This window comes from Trachurus japonicus, chromosome 4 (assembly GCF_045865225.1).
Source record: "Trachurus japonicus isolate A0001 chromosome 4, Traja_1.0".
In the NCBI taxonomy this organism is placed as follows: Eukaryota; Metazoa; Chordata; class Actinopteri; order Carangiformes; family Carangidae; genus Trachurus; species Trachurus japonicus.
In genome coordinates, this window is record NC_140910.1 from 13,157,898 (window position 1) to 13,173,655 (window position 15,758).

A 15,758-nucleotide genomic window follows, 5' to 3' on the forward strand; every position below is an offset into this window, starting at 1 on the left:
CCGAAGCCTCTTGTGACATGACAGCTCGGGGTAGGAAGAGGAGGATCAAAGGTTACAGGGGAAGGGGCACGCACGGGTCGGACTGTTTAGAAGAGGGGACACAGAAACAGAGAGGACACAAAAAATTACTTCATTAATCCCTCCAGGGCATTTCTCTGCAGCCTCCAGAGGGGTCAGAGCACCGGGTCAGCCACAGAGCAGAACAGGGCCCCTGGTGCCCACACATCAGCCTGATGACACATTGGGATTGAAACTGGATCCTGGTCTCACTGGACCCAGCTGCCCCCCACCCTCCCTCCTCCTGCTCCTGTCATCCCATTGAAGCCTTATTGTGATTCTGATTCGGGCCTACAGAGTGGTAGCACCCACCTTTGCCTTACACAGTCTCATCTGATGCACGGCCTCATAGTGTTGATCCTGGTCGAGTCCCACTCAGCCTTGCTGTTCCCCAGGCCTGTCGGGCTTACTTGGCTGCTCCTGACCATCACCTTCACCTGCACAGACATGGGCTGCATCCAGAGCATAGCCTGTAACAAGTCGCGCATCAAACGAGAGAACATCGTGGTGTACGACCTGTCCGCCACCATAGACCACTGCCCGACTGTTATTGAGGAGAACTCGCCCATAGTGCTCCGCTACAAGACGCCCTATTTCAAAGCCTCGGCGCGGATAGTGATGCCCCCCATTCCGCGCAACGAGACGTGGGTGGTGGGCTGGATCCAGGCGTGCACCCAGATGGAATTTTACAACACCTACGGAGACGTCGGCATGTGAGTTCACACCTCTGGTACCTGGCGTCCTCATCACACCTCTGTGACGTGTGCATCCACATGCATGGGTCGATATTGTAGTATGAGGGTTTGATTGCAATGCAATGCAATGCAATGCAATGCTTGTACATTCCCTATGCACCACGCTGAGCTGCAAAGAGGAGCATTTGTGCACGCAGTAGGTTAACTGTGCTCACCAGCCTCCTTCATTCAAACCCCCACCGACAGATTCTGTTCCTGTGACTTTGCCACCTAAATAGAAAAGCTGCTATTAGAGGAGCTAAACAACAGTTTGCTGCTCTCACACTCAAATTGTGCCCACAGAGACATGTCCTTCCCCACACCTCCACAACACACATACACACATTATCTGGAAGGCATACAGTAGGCTATATGTGGGGGTGTTTAATCCTGCTGGGTTTAGGGAGTGGGTGGCTGGGTGTAGGGATGATAAAGTGGGGCTTAGGGTGGGCTGTCATCAGATTGGTCATGAAAACAAGACAAATAGATGGAAGGGGGCCACGACCAGATGACAAAAACTGTTGGGTAGCCTATAACAAAGAGATTATGGTAATCCATTGACACACTGAAACACTACATACCATTTACAGGCAGCTGCTGTAGTCTCATCTCAAACTCCTGTCTGGATAAGAATTACTGTATGACATTGTCTCATTTAATCTGAAAACAGAACCATACAACTTTTCTCTACTTCAGACACAATAATATGGCCTGTTTGCTAAATATAAAGAAGATGAGTCTCCATCAACCATTAGATTCACTGTCAGTCAGTGATTCTTGAGATGCTCGCTGCGAGATGCTTAATTAAATGATGTTGAGCAGTTATTTTTTCAATAAAGTAAATACAGTTGTCTAGTGAATAGTGAAAAACCCCTTGATGATTTCTCGACAGCAGCCAAAACTGCTTTATTTATTATGAGATGGAAAAGGAAGCACAGCAAATCTACACGCCTGAATATTTGTCATTCGCCTTAATAAATGGTTAATTTTTTTTTTTTTACAAAATAGTGGATAAACTAAGCCTTTGATTCATCCAACTTCAATATGTGATTTTTTTAAGATCACAAGTTTCTGTTTTCAGGTGTGATGTGCTTTTTTTCCATTCTACATATCCACAGTTATGCAGGAACACATTCTGCACTTTGTATGAGTAATGCATAAATGATTGGGCCTTCAAAGAGCAGCCTTCTGCTGACATATAGCCTACTCTCACTTTGCTGCAGTACATGTGTACTCCCAGGTGTCCCAGTATACTATGACATTACAGTTTAATCTTAAATCACAGTTAAAAGCAATTTCTCTCTCTTTTAAAGGGTAAGGCAGGTGGTGTTATAGTTTTTGCTATTATACACAAACTGTTAAAAAAAAAAGTGTTAATTTGTCCTTTTACCCTCTGATCTTCTCAAACCTATATGGCATTCAACCCCCAGTCCACATGGGTCAATAACAAGTAAATATTTTCCTGCAACAGCTGGGCACTGTGGTGTATTAGTTGGTGTCTATTTCCAGCTGTTTCCTTATGGCAGCAGGACTGTGTGAGGCTGACTCAAAATAAACTACAGTGCCCATGTTCATTGTAATAAAATGAACTTGTCACCCAGGGCAGCAGTGAGGTCCATTAATTTGTTCGTAATGATTTTTGGCATCATTGGCACAGAGGGATGAGCTAAATGAGGCACTGAATACTCACATATATTTGTTGGTAAGATGAGGATCAGTTCATTGTTTTGGGTCTTTTCATGGGATTTATTGACAGAATATAATCAAACATATTCTTGAAGTGAATGGCACACGGGCATTATGTTTTCACTCACCCTCCGTCTCCCTCCAGGTCGAGCTGGGAACTGCCTCAGCTGCGAGAGGGCCTAGTGAGGGCCATCAGCGACTCAGACGGCGTGAGCTACCCCTGGTACGGAAACACGACAGAGACCGTCACCATCGTGGGCCCCACCTCCAAGCCATCCCGCTTCGTCGTCAGCATGAATGACAATTTCTACCCAAGTGTCACTTGGGCCGTGCCGGTCAGTGAATCCAACACGCCCTTACTGACTAACATCAAAAGGGACCAGAGTTTCACCACCTGGCTGGTAGCGCTCAACACCACGTCCAGGGAAAAGATCCTGCTCCACACCATCAAGTGGAGGATGAGGGTCGACATCGCCGTGGATCCGTCCCTGCCTCTGGGCTCCAGGGCCAGGCTGGTGGGCCGGCTGCACCAGGACCAACCCCGGGTGCTGACCCGCATGGAGCCCATCCCTCTGAACGCCATGGGGAGGCCCAACGCCAACGACGCCCAGGTACTGATGTGGAGACCGAGGAGGGGGCCTCCGCTCGTTGTCATACCGCCCAAATAGAGCACTGAGAGAATCTGAACGGCCGTTTGTTTTTATCATATCATAGTGGGCCTCTTCTTAAGTGAAACGGCTGAGATAATCAGACAAACACAGACAAATTAAGATCTATCAGCAGGCTGAGACTCATGTGAACTGTCGATGGCACAAATAAGAGTTGCAGTCTTTTGCGTGTATAATCTTGAGGGGACAACTGCCTTAATTCCCCACTGCTGCCTTTGACGATCCAGAAAGTATGCCGGTCTCTACTACTGGTGCTGTTAAGCCGTTGGGTTGTTCAGGCTTTTACTGTAACTCCTGCCCAGCACGACAACTGAGCGAAGCATTGTATAACTTATGAAAATCCGCCACCAGTGCTGGGATGTAACGCAAAAACCTGTACTGTAGCTACTCAGGCCTAGAAAAGAAATGATCAAGCCTAAAAACACAGACTCTGTTCGAAAAAAAAAAAAAAAAAGGTTCTTTGGCCTTAATGATGACATGATCCTGGCCTGCTCTGTACTGCGCACCGATGTGTTCTGTAAGAGCGTAACCAAGGAATGGTGTAAGTGTTGATGTGTCACACACAGGTCCACGGAGGACAAGGCTGCTGCGGGGTTTATTCATCACACAACTATATTATCAACAGAAATGTTACCGGATGATGTGCTTTCAGAGATGATGTGAGTGTGGGTATGCAGGCATGTGTGTATTTGTTTGTAGTGTGGTGTGTTTTCTATAATGGAGCCCCAGGGTCAGGTCCAGGCTTGCTGCTTTGTCACACCAGACTCTATCTCTCTCAAACTCACACACACACACACTCACACACACACATATACACATTTGGGGGGGGTGATTATTAGATTGTAGGATCATTTTTAAAGATGATATAAAAACAGGAAGATTGTCAACATACAGCATCCTTAGAGCGACTTTGCTTTTTACATATCAAAGGAAATGTAGAAAAATCACAGTTTGGATTCAGTCATACGCGCACACACACACATACACACAGTCATAAAAGAAGCCCTGCAGCAGGATTTTTTTCCTTTCCCAATTACAAATGGCCAGTTCATCCAAGCTGCAGAGCTTCTCCCTCTCTGCCTTTTGAAACCCAGTGATGCCTGAGTTGATGACAGCCTCCTACATTAGAAACATGATCTCGTCTTTTCCATGTCCCACCTCATCAGATGTGTGAGGTGAAGAGGCAAGGTTACTTCATTTCACGAGTCATAAAATGTGTCTCCCCACAGAGGACAAACAGAGCTCTAATATGTCTTCACTCAGTCAGTATATGATGTAGAGAGATGGTAGAGATGACAGAGATTGTAGTGAAAGGGAATTGTATCTGTACTTGAAAGATTGATTCACTCAAATTACATTTCATTTACCTCTAGCCTTTATCTAGTCATGTGGGTTTTTCGGATGAAGTTTTGAAATATCCGTTTGTGAGATTCTGCCTCCAAAACAATACAGTGGTGGTCAAAGAAACTTCTGGAGTTATCACAGGTTTGAAAAACTGCAACTGTATGTACAGTTAGTAAGAACCAGCAGCCATACAAGCAGCTGCACCTGGGCACAGTGTTGCTTTGGGGCAAATGCTAATGTTAGTATGTTTACATGCTGATGTATAGCCGATATAAAGCTCACCATCATCGGTTTGAGTGTCAGCATGCTAACATATGCTAATTATCACTAAATACAATACACAACACAACACAATATAGCCAAGGCTGATGAATGTCATTCTTTTTGTATACATTTGGTTGTAAACCAATGGTAAATTTTAAGTTTTTGACATGATGATGGTGCTACATGAATAATGACAGCTCATCCAGAAGATGACGTGACTTATGACACCACATATCATGACCATCCATCCAGCACAGGATGTTTCAGACGAAAACATCTCAGTGGCACCAAAGGATACCTCAGGATTCACCACTTGGGGACTGCGCATGTTTTCACAAAAACTTCATTGCAGTCCAATGCAATAGATGTTGACATCTTTCAGTCGGCATGGTGGCGGTGAACCCACCCATCCATCTGACAGACATTTCCATCTCTAGAATCGTGACACTAGCCAAGTAACAAATAGACAACATAACTTAACTTTGTTATCAACAGTTTAAACAAGGACTGTTTCTTCTCTAGACAGTATTTACATTGATTTACTATTTCTGGAAAGATACAGTATGCTTTGAGCACCACAAGTGGCTTTCTATTCATCTTCAAAGTATTGGAGTGGAGACGGAAATCTCACAAACATATCTCACAAACTGCCAAAATAAAAACCAAAACTATCTACATACATTGCTTCGTACAGCTATAAGTGAGAGTTTGTGTTTTTATTGTTTGTTTTTTTACCCTTTCAAGCTTGGTGTAGTATTTGGTTTACACAATTCAGTCTCTTGTGCCATTATTATCTTTTATAAAAATGTGTTTTTAAGATGATTCTTGACTTAAAATGAAAACCAGAGTGCAGCTTACAGGAAAAAAAAACATCTCACACTCAAGGTGAATCTGAGAGTAAAATGTTGCTTAACTGTTTTTTGCAGGCAGGTATTTGTGCTGTTTTTTCTGTTTGTACACACTCAGCGCACAGTGGGCCAGTAAAACAGGTCATGCTGAACTGCTGAGCTGGTCCAGGTGAGACAGAGATGAAGAGAGACGGAGGACGTAACCACATTAATTTTACCCGTGCTGCTCATTTACTCTTGGTGCAAACCGAACAAGCCTTCACACGTATACACACATACACACCTCATCTAGAGCGACACTAGAGCCACGATCACCGGGAGGACTGTCCTGCCTGTGTATAAGGAGCCAACAACATGATTATTGTAGCCATAATAAAGGAGCAGTTTGTGTGACAAATGGCAAATGGAGAGCCCAAATTGACAATCAAGGGGAAACATCTGGAGCAGCACTTTTCAACTAGAGAAATAAGAAAGGGATCTTTATTGGTTGGAATTAATTCAGAGTTGAGGCTTTTTTAGGGTGAAACAAAATGCAATGTTTTCACAAGTTGCCCCGATTAATGTAAAGTGTTGAAGAAAATACATTTATACTTGACCAGGGGGGGTCACACAGTTACTGCTTGTGTGCATCGGGGGCCTCAAGTGTCTTTTACAGTCACAGATGTGCCTGAAGACTCGGGTAGAGCAGTACACGGCCCTTCATGAAGAGCTCCACTCATTAATTACTACTTGTTCTGTTGATTGACTGGAGTTCAATGCAGTGATTGTTTCAAGACGACTGGGTAATGGTGGTTTACAGTGTTATAATACGAAGAACACGAAACTCTGCTGTGTTACAGTCCTTTCTCTCAGACTGTCTGGCTTTTGCATGCAGTGTTTTTAAACTCATTAAAACAAATGCCAAATATATTGAAGTGTGAATTTATTCACATCATGTGGTTTTCAGTTCTACGGTGACTTGCAAAGCAAATGACAGGCTACGAAGGTGATTTGGAAGTTTTTACTGTAGTGTGTTCTGGTCTGAGTAGAAAATGTAAATGTGTGGGTTGCATGATAGAAATCACCAGGGAGGAGACACACAAGAACATGATAACACATTCAGAGGAGTTAAAGGAAAACTTTTCTCTTTTATAAAAGATTCACATATTGGTAATTAAAACAATAACGTTATTAATTATACCCGCTTTATACCAAAAAGAAAAAGAAAAAAAAACTGTTCCAGAGGAAAATTACCAGCCAGCGTGTACAGTCCACGGTAACTTTTACCTCACAGGTGTCTGACAAAATCAGTATCAATATCTCAGTAAATTCAGACTTAGCTGGGCCACATTTACTAATATTTTGATCACTTTAACATTGAATCAACAGAATATGGCGTTACACAAGCACAGGACATAAGGAGCTGGATGTCGATAATCAGAAGCTTTAAGAAGTTGTGTAAACTTCAGCCTAATTAATGAATTAATAAATTAACAGAAAATTCATTTAGATTGATAGGTTACGATTTAAATGGTGCTACTGTGAACACCAGAGGTTAACATAATCTCAAATGGTACAAAATTACCATAAAGTCAAACTTGTCCTTTTTCATTTCAAAAATCAAAATCTATAAATAATCCCATGTTACAGCAGCTCTCAGATTAATTTATTCCTGCAGCCTTTTAGTCATACACCCAGATTACAGACAGACTAGAGTCATACAGTGATCTGTATATGTTATCAAAGATGTCCCAGTGACTATATGTTGCCTGGCAACAAAATCCATTTCCAAAAATAGCTGAACAAAACGCAGTAAGAGAGCCATAATTTTGATAACAACACTAGTTCTGGTGACTTTAACTACTAAAGTCTGAAAGCTCTTGTAAAACTGGATGTTCTGCCTCCCAGGTCAACGGGCCTGTTAAACTGTGTACAGATCCCTCTTTTCTGTAACAGAGTCCTAAACCCAACCACGGCCCCCGCGCTAACGTTGACCATTTGTAACCTAAACTACGTAACTGTCGGAGCTTGTTGCAGTATTGAACACAACTTTAGAGTAACCAGCGGCTGTGAAGGATCATTTCAGGACAAAACAAGCCCTGAATATACTTTCAGAGGCCCAAAGTGGGACAACTGAAGACTGCCAGAGCCTTAAATACTGCCGCTCTAGAGGTGACAGTTTGGGCTAAACTCACACTATGTCTGAAAAAATGCTATTGGAGAATATTCTCAAACTCCTCCGTGTCTGCCTCTGTAATTCGTTATTGTGTAGGTTGAGACTGACATGGCAGTAACAGTGACTGGCAGTCAAACAGGTGAACACAATCAGTCGGTCCTGTTGAGAAGATCTCTTCAGCTTCAGATTATCTCTACAGCGGAAATTATAGGAAAAAAGAAAATGCATACAATCCGGTTTTCGCCACAGTTTTCTCTTCTCACTGGTTACTCGTCCCAGCTGAGGCACTTTTGGTGTTCGAGACCTATCACAGCGTTGTGCTTGCTATTTTTTTTTGTAATCTCCCTTTTCCTGCCCTCTGTTCCCAACCTGCTCACCTCTTCGGTTACTAATCCGCTGCTCCTCTTTTTTTTTTCTTTTTTTAAACGACCTTTCCCCTCTTTTTGTCCCTGTCCTCTTTTCCCTTCCTCGTCTTGACGCTGACAACAGGACCTCCTGCTGCTGTTGCTGTAGTGTCAGCCTTGAGTGTCACCCTACGCTCTGCTGGGGTTGGGGGGCGGCTTGCCTTCGTAGCCGTACAGGAAAGTGGCCACGATGACCAAAATAGCCCCCAGGAAGAACACACTGTGGACGAGAGGAGATAAGTCTATCAGCCTGAGACTACTGTGATCATGAAAGAGGAAAAACGCAGATTAAAAAAAATGCACAAGAGGCAACACATAGACTATTTCTCCTACCCAGTGGGGTCGAAGTCCTGCAGCCAGAAGTACGATATAAGAGTTGACAGGATGATGGAGAGCGATGTAGCAAAGCCCTTGAGGATGTTGTCTGCATATTTGATGACCGCTGCTATGACCAGACCACCCAGCGCCTGGAGAAACAACAAACACACAGACACAGATGGACAAAGGCATGACCTGAGCGGGCCAACAGGGAGTCTGATCCACCAAATTACATAGTCTGTTACCCCAGAGGCTTGATAATACATTCGATCGTTTTGGTGGGAAACATATTGAAACACCATCAGTGGAGTTAAGACTTTACCTGCAGTGCTACGACAGTCCAGGTGATTGTGTTGTAACCCTGGAACATTCCCGACTCTTTCACCCTCTCCCCGTCATAGACCAGCATGCCGAAAAGACCAAACACAAGACCAAACATCCCTACAGACACACATACAGTACTATAAGAAAATGAGTGAGCGAAATATGAAACAGTCAGTGATTTCTGTTCCGTTCTTATCTTCACACAGCATCTGCTCCTTCTTTCTTCTGTTACGAGGCTTCTACTACTTATTTTAATTGTGAATAAAGCTTCAGATTGATTGTTTCCCACTAATACCCCATAAAATAAAGAAATGTTTGGTATTTTGTATATCAAATGACTGTGAGATTTAAGGCTGAAATAATTATTTGGCTTATCAATGGAGATTCTTGATAATATAATCATTCATTTCCTTTATTTTCCATTTTGTTGTATCACTTCTTTTTATTTTTATTTTTTTTACAAATACTAACAAAAAAGTTGCATTTTCTTCACTGCTCTCGTCTTGGCTCCAATATTTAATGCAGGTGAAAAAGCTCCAAGCTCACACCAGGAATCACAGGAGACTTAACACACGCCTCACACGTTCCAGGGTAAAAATAAACAGACAGGAACATTCATCTTTACAGAAATGTATTGGAGGTAAAAAGCCCAGCTGGCTCTGTGCACAGGGAAGAAAGGAAACTGAACACAAGAGCTGACTTCAGACACACAGAGTTGGGATTTTTTTTTTCTTCAATCTGTTTCCAACAACGATATCTCACAACGATATTCATCTGTTGACGGGTGTGCGTTGATTAAAAGTTGGGGGAAATGTTGTGGAGAATTTTATACTTCTATCCTAAACATTTTAACATTACTTTTCAGTGTACTTCATTATTTGACACATACAAGTCAATGATACGCCGTATGAGAACAAACAGTCAACACAGATTTGACAGCTGAATACAGACCCAGCTGGATGTTTCGGACCCAGACGCTCTGCTTGCTCTCCTTCAGGATCTTCTCGAAGTAGACACCAGCGAAGCCGCTGGAGCAACACGCCACCAGTACCGCTGTCACACCCACAAACTGGGATCCTGCAGACAGGGCCTCCTTCTCCGGACTGGCAGCAGACTCAGAGGGCCACTGCAGGCACAAGAGAATCACTTGGTTTATAATAAACCTTGAGCTGGAAAGTTCAGTCTTAACCTTGAACAGCTTGAAAATGTTACACAGCGTGGGAATAAAGAAAGAAAAAAACAGTGTGTGTATGTGTGTTTGAATCTGATGCCAAGAAACAGTTCAGCACACAACCTCCTGCAAAACAACTAGTTTGTAACACTCCCGAGTGTTGTAAAGGTGCAGACTAAACAAACAAGTGTTAATTACTGAGAGGTGCTGATTTCCTCATTTCCAGTCTATGCTAAGCTAAGCTTCTGCTGGATGTCAATGTGGATGGAAACGTGACTATACAAAGACCAGAAGTGATAAGCGCTAATGCAACGCCATGTATCATACGTTTCCAACCTGCCAATGAAGCGTAACCTTTACAATAACATTCAAATCTCTCCATTAATCTATGAAGCTGTGAACCTGAGATTCGTACAAAGGCGTTGTCACAAGTTTGCCGAGCTATAAAAATGCTGCAGAGTGTTAGTTCTTGTGTTATGTGCTGCACTAAGCAAGAAAGTGGGTACTAATGCCAAAAAAGAAAAATGCTGATCCCTGGTTGTGCAGAGTAAGAAATGTATTGTAGCTATTGCACTTCTTCATTTGGATTAAATATATATATATATAATAATAGAACAAGATGCGGGAAGTGGTTGAGGAAAACAGAAGTAAGGAACTGTGGGATACTACAAGCTCTAGACTGGCCGAGCACACATCATGGTTGACAAGGGGCAGTTGGGATAGATGTGGTGAGCCCAACTCACAGTAACACCAGAAAGAAGGAACGTGAGAAGATTAACAAGTATCAGAAGCTGAAGAAACGACTGGAAAAGATGTAGAAAGTGAACTCCAAATTGGACCCAGAGGTAAAATCAGAACTAGAGCCTGTGACCCCTGAACTGAGAGACTGGACCCAGCACAGTCCAGGTAGTGGTACATCTCAGGTCTCTGTCCAGAAGAGTGCAGCACAAGCTAAGATCTTGTGCATAACCCTCAAAGTACCAGGCCTCCGCTAAAAGAGCCAGACTTGGTGACAACACCATCCCACCATATGAGGGTGAGGGGGAGATTTTTTTTATCATAACATCACCTGACAAGCGATAACTAACACCACAAACCTTGAAAAAGAAAAAGTGAAAATTAGATGCAGCACTTGTGAAACACAGGCCAATTATCTTTTGGTTGATTCTTGCTAATTTTGTAGCTGTGTGTTTGTAGTTGACACAGTTTGCAATCACCACACCTGCTATAGCTGTGTTATCTGTTGTTGTTGTTGAGCCTGCACGTCACAACGTGCCACATTCCCACACTCCACACAGCAGCTTGGGAGTGAATGTGAATTTTCTACCTGGCTGAGCCTGTAGATTCATGAGTGCTCAGTCAACATCATCATCACATCCGGTGTAATATCAACTGAATGCAGCTGCCTTTGTTTTGCCAAGGAGGAGATTTCGCAACCGCCTTCCCTTTTGTGACGCATCATCATTCATCAGCAAGTGACGGTCAATATTTATACAGTGTTTCTGTTTGGACCTTTTTTTTTTTTTATTCATTTAACCTTCATTTAAATCCCACCGAGATTAGGGGTTTCTTTTCTTTATCTACCAACAGATTTTTCCTTTTCTTCTTACATTTAAAACCACAAACAAGACAAATCATCAACGTCTTTCGGGACGATTCTTGACTCACAGCCAGGTGTCGCTTTTGACTCACTATGTCCTGCAAAAAGGGGCTGCTGCTTCACCCGGCTGGTTCTTTGCTAGGTGCTGGAGGCATCAAAAGTGTCCAAACTGAAGAAAGAGATCTCCGCACACTTAGATCTCTGCAATCTCACTTTATTATTATGACTCACTATGTACTAAAATAAAAAGCAGGGTGCAAAAGAGACTGTCAGGCTGAGAGCATCAAAGTCTAAAGGTCCTGAAATCAGGTGACGCATAAAACCTACAGTGGTTTGTTCCTGGATGTGAGTAATTCAAATGATGATTCCCCACAAATGTTTCTTGGAAACATGTTTGAAACTTGGAAAAACTGTAAAAACCATAAACCATTCAGTTATTGTTGAGCTTTCTGCCAAAGCCACAATTTGCTAACACGTGACTCCTGGAGTCAATGAACAGCTCACATCCCTGAAACAGGTCGGTGTTACCTTGTCATACCAGACTGCACCAAAAAAGAAACACCACTCAAGAGACAGCATATGAAAAAGACACACTGAAGTGACTCACCATTGGAATACAAAAGGTTATAAAACAGGTCTGAAGAACAGCAGTTCCACTGAAGTTTTTCCAGAGATGAAGGAATGATGAAGGAAAAAATAAATTACAAATAACATTCATTTCATTTTTTTTTTTCTCGATTTGACTTTTCAAAGTTTGGATACGTTTTAGGAAACTGCATGGGAGATCATCCAGACCCAGCAGCTGTGTCAGCCTGCCTCTGTCATCCTTGAGCTCTGTCATTATTCTACACTGCAACCTGTCCTTGAGGCAAAGTCTAGCCATTCACTGTACATAGACTTTTACTACTACTCTCATTCTACCTGGAGTGAAAGGCTCCAATTCAAAGCAGCTATTCATAAAACCTTTCAAATGACCATATGCATTTACTATTTTCCATCTAGTGGAAGCTCAAAGAAGAAGATTGTTATTCCTACAAACTGTTTTCAGCTGACCTGCACAAGAGCCACTCCAGCCATGAGAATGAGCAGAGACAGCCACTGGTAGACGCCCAGTCGACGGCCCAGCATGGACACTGAGAACAGAGCCGTGGTCAGGATCTTCAGCTGGTACGTCACCTGATGGAGGCAAAGTAAAGAATGCATGAATGAGAAACGCGTTAAGTTAAAACACACAGAAAAAACAAACAAACACATGGCTCATTTTCTAGCACACGGTACCTGGTAGGTGGCTGCGTCCAGGTTGGACAGAGCGACGTACAGCAGGTTGTTCTGCAGTGTGTAGATCCCAGACGGGATCGCCAGCTTCAGTGTTTCCATGGGTTTGTGGGCAATTTCCTGACGCAGGATGCTATTCAGAGCTCGCACACTGTAACCTGAGGAATGAAAACAACTTAGCGAGCTCCATACATCCAATTTTAACCTTTTAACCATTCAGTCTGGCAGGATATAACGGGATTCAAACTCAGCTGTGCAGTCTTTTTAACAGAGTACTGAGGTCTGTTGTATTTGATCTGTACATGTCTGAATGTTCATACTAAAGCAGAGCACAGGGCCTCGTCACCTCGAAGCAGGTTTACCATCTGAGACCTACTGTACCTCAGTAAACCTGCTTTTTCCATTCAGCACTAGGACAGACACAGTTTATAGACCTCTAGAAATTCATCATCCCAGTTACCTTTTTGTTTCAGTACAACAGGCGAAACCCACCAAACCTGATCCATATTTCTCAATAGCAAAATGTGTAGAGCTTCTCAAGCAACAGGATACTCACTGACCCTCTGTACTTTTTTGGTAGTATGATACCACTTATAGAGCGTCCACAATCTGAATCCTATCTAATTTTATCCTTTATTTTATTCATTGACACTTCTTGCAGAGCTTTTTCTATCTATACAACATCAACAACAGAAAATGTTTTAGTTCAGTGACAAGAATGTATCAACACGACTATTAATAACTCCAAATGAGACTGATCCTTAGTTTTTAATCACCTTCAAACTTGTTATAAATACATTATTGTTAACTCAAAATGTTCATGTAATGTTTTGTACAAGTAAAACATGTTTGATTGTTTAATAATTTCAGTGATCTAAAGAGGGAGCAGAGGGCTTTGCTGAATTTCTCTGTTGTACAGGCACTTTTCAATAAATTAGAGTATCATGGAGGTCAGCAGTCCTCATGATAGTGCAGCTACTGAACCAGACTAAAGGCTCAGGAAACCTTTGCAGGTGTTTTGAGTTAATTAGCTGATTACAGTGTAATGCCAGTGAACTTTTTCACTATATTCTAACTTTTTGAGATAAGCTGTAATCACTACAATTAAACTAAATGAAGACATTAAATACTCCAGTCTGTGTGAAATAAATACATATAATGTTTCACTATTTGAATTGATGCTAAAATAAATGAACTCTTCTGTGATATTCTAATTTATTGAGATGCACCTGTACAGTACATCAATGATTATGTAGGTTACTGTATATATCAGAGTACTGGACTGAAGGTAAGACAACAGAAGAGGGGAAAAACCAACATCAACTTGATTATTTGATTTAAAAACCACTTGACCAAGATAACATAGTGTACAAGAATGACAACTGGTTTGTTTGCAGCCATATGACTGAGGTGACATGGGCTGTGACTCACTGTGCTCCTTGAAGACGAGCAGCACACAGGTGAGGATCTTCATGACCTCGGCCACCACCACGGCCGAGGAGGCCAGGTACCGCGGGCCCTCGGCCTGCAGGGTGCGGGAGTAGCGCATGGTGAGCACCAGGGAGGTGGTCTGGAAGACCAGCACCCCCAGAGAGAGGTACTTCAGCCGGGACGAAGCCATGGCCACAAGTCCGTGGGTCGCTGGCGGCAGAAAGTGGTGGGGGGGTGGACCATGAGGACACAGAGGAAGTGGTTAGAGAGATATAGTTAATGCTGGCAGGTAAACACAGAGGCACTGGGGACTGGAAGATCTCAAGAGGAGGTGTTTACTCAAGGAGGGGTCGCAGGCAGCTCTCACCTTTCTCCCTTTGCTTCAGCGGCGCCCTGACAGCCACCGGCCACACGTAGATGGATGTCTCCGCTCAAACTAAAAGCCCCCAGGCTCTGCAGGGTTCACAGCAGACCTCCCCTCACAGACCAGGTACTGGAGCCTCAACCCAGCTGTCAAAACAGCTGCACTTCAGCTCCTGGCGTCCATTGGCCCTTGTGTTGATCCACCGTGCCGCTGATACCTGCACATTATCGGCTCAGGCTCTCCGCGCGCACGGCCGCAGCTCTCGCCGCCATCACGGTCCGACCAGCCGCCGGAGACAGAGAAAGTGACCTACACAGAGACAGAAAGAGAGGGAGAGACTCCAGACAGAGAAAGGCTCATACATGTACAGTCCCGGAACAACTTCCGTGTACAGATTTCTTTCTCTTCTCTCCTCGTCGCGGCTTCCTGTGAGGTTCAGGGCCCCCTGCTGGTCCGGAAACAAACTGCAGCGCTTACAGGCACTGAGCACTCCGCTGTCCAACACACTGTGAAGGGTTTTCTCAGATATTAACAAAGAGCTCTATTGGGCTTGTGATTTATTTGATTAGGATGAGACTTCACATGACTCAGAGCAGAGCTGCTTCAAATATTTTTGGACTTGCAAATAAATAAAAGCCACAGTGATCGTAATGGTAGCCTACTAATGTAATGGCGTTTTCATAACACCAACAATGTATAATGTTCCCATGCAGAGCAAAATAGGTAATTAGGTAAGATTCAACAATGTTTACTGTTGCAAAAATGTTTTCTTTTCCCCCTGTAACACTGTGGTTTTCATGAACATTGCCATGGTGATGTTTCTCAGCTATCACCAATGTCTTAATATAGCACTGTAGAGGGGTGGCAGTGTTGATGGGGCTGAATGTGCAAGATTAAACTATTGACTTGTGGGAATGATCCTTTGTTCCTGCAGCAGTCAGATATTTTAACCACAAATAGCGGTTGTCTGTTGTTGTTTTTATCTTCTGGAGGTGTATACTTATTTATTTATCCTTGCCTATATTAATATTAATTTAAATCACTTGCTTTGAGCAGCCTACTCTGTCGTATGAAGTATCCAATCATGTTGATAAGTTTTGTGCAATGGTATGGAA

General features: G+C 43.1%; 2 protein-coding genes across 2 annotated transcripts; one reads left to right on the forward strand and one right to left on the reverse strand.

Moving 5' to 3' along the window:
• The first annotated feature begins 197 nt into the window (after positions 1-197).
• fam78bb (family with sequence similarity 78 member Bb) lies at positions 198-3,347 on the forward strand. The gene is made up of 2 exons (XM_085774055.1): positions 198-770; positions 2,623-3,347. The coding sequence occupies exons 1-2, from the start codon at positions 394-396 to the stop codon at positions 3,143-3,145; spliced, it is 900 nt and encodes a 299-aa protein (XP_085630181.1). The 5' UTR covers positions 198-393; the 3' UTR covers positions 3,146-3,347.
• Positions 3,348-7,245: 3,898 nt separating this feature from the next.
• On the reverse strand, positions 7,246-15,063 carry slc35a3a (solute carrier family 35 member A3a). The gene is made up of 8 exons (XM_085774054.1): positions 14,647-15,063; positions 14,280-14,489; positions 12,852-13,006; positions 12,627-12,749; positions 9,754-9,928; positions 8,801-8,919; positions 8,494-8,627; positions 7,246-8,380 (listed from the first exon to the last, which is right to left on the reverse strand). The coding sequence occupies exons 2-8, from the start codon at positions 14,467-14,469 to the stop codon at positions 8,290-8,292; spliced, it is 987 nt and encodes a 328-aa protein (XP_085630180.1). The 5' UTR covers positions 14,470-14,489; positions 14,647-15,063; the 3' UTR covers positions 7,246-8,289.
• Between the last annotated feature and the right edge of the window lie 695 nt (positions 15,064-15,758).

Coding starts and splice junctions, on each gene's coding strand:
- fam78bb (XM_085774055.1), top strand. CDS start 394: ATGCACGGCCTCATAGTGTTGATCCTGGTCGAGTCCCACTCAGCCTTG. Junction 771..2,622: donor ACCTACGGAGACGTCGGCAT/GTGAGTTCACAC, acceptor GTCTCCCTCCAG/GTCGAGCTGGGAACTGCCTC.
- slc35a3a (XM_085774054.1), bottom strand. CDS start 14,469: ATGGCTTCGTCCCGGCTGAAGTACCTCTCTCTGGGGGTGCTGGTCTTC. Junction 12,750..12,851: donor TGGACGCAGCCACCTACCAG/GTACCGTGTGCT, acceptor TGCCTCCATCAG/GTGACGTACCAGCTGAAGAT. Junction 9,929..12,626: donor CTGGAGTGGCTCTTGTGCAG/GTCAGCTGAAAA, acceptor TTGTGCCTGCAG/TGGCCCTCTGAGTCTGCTGC.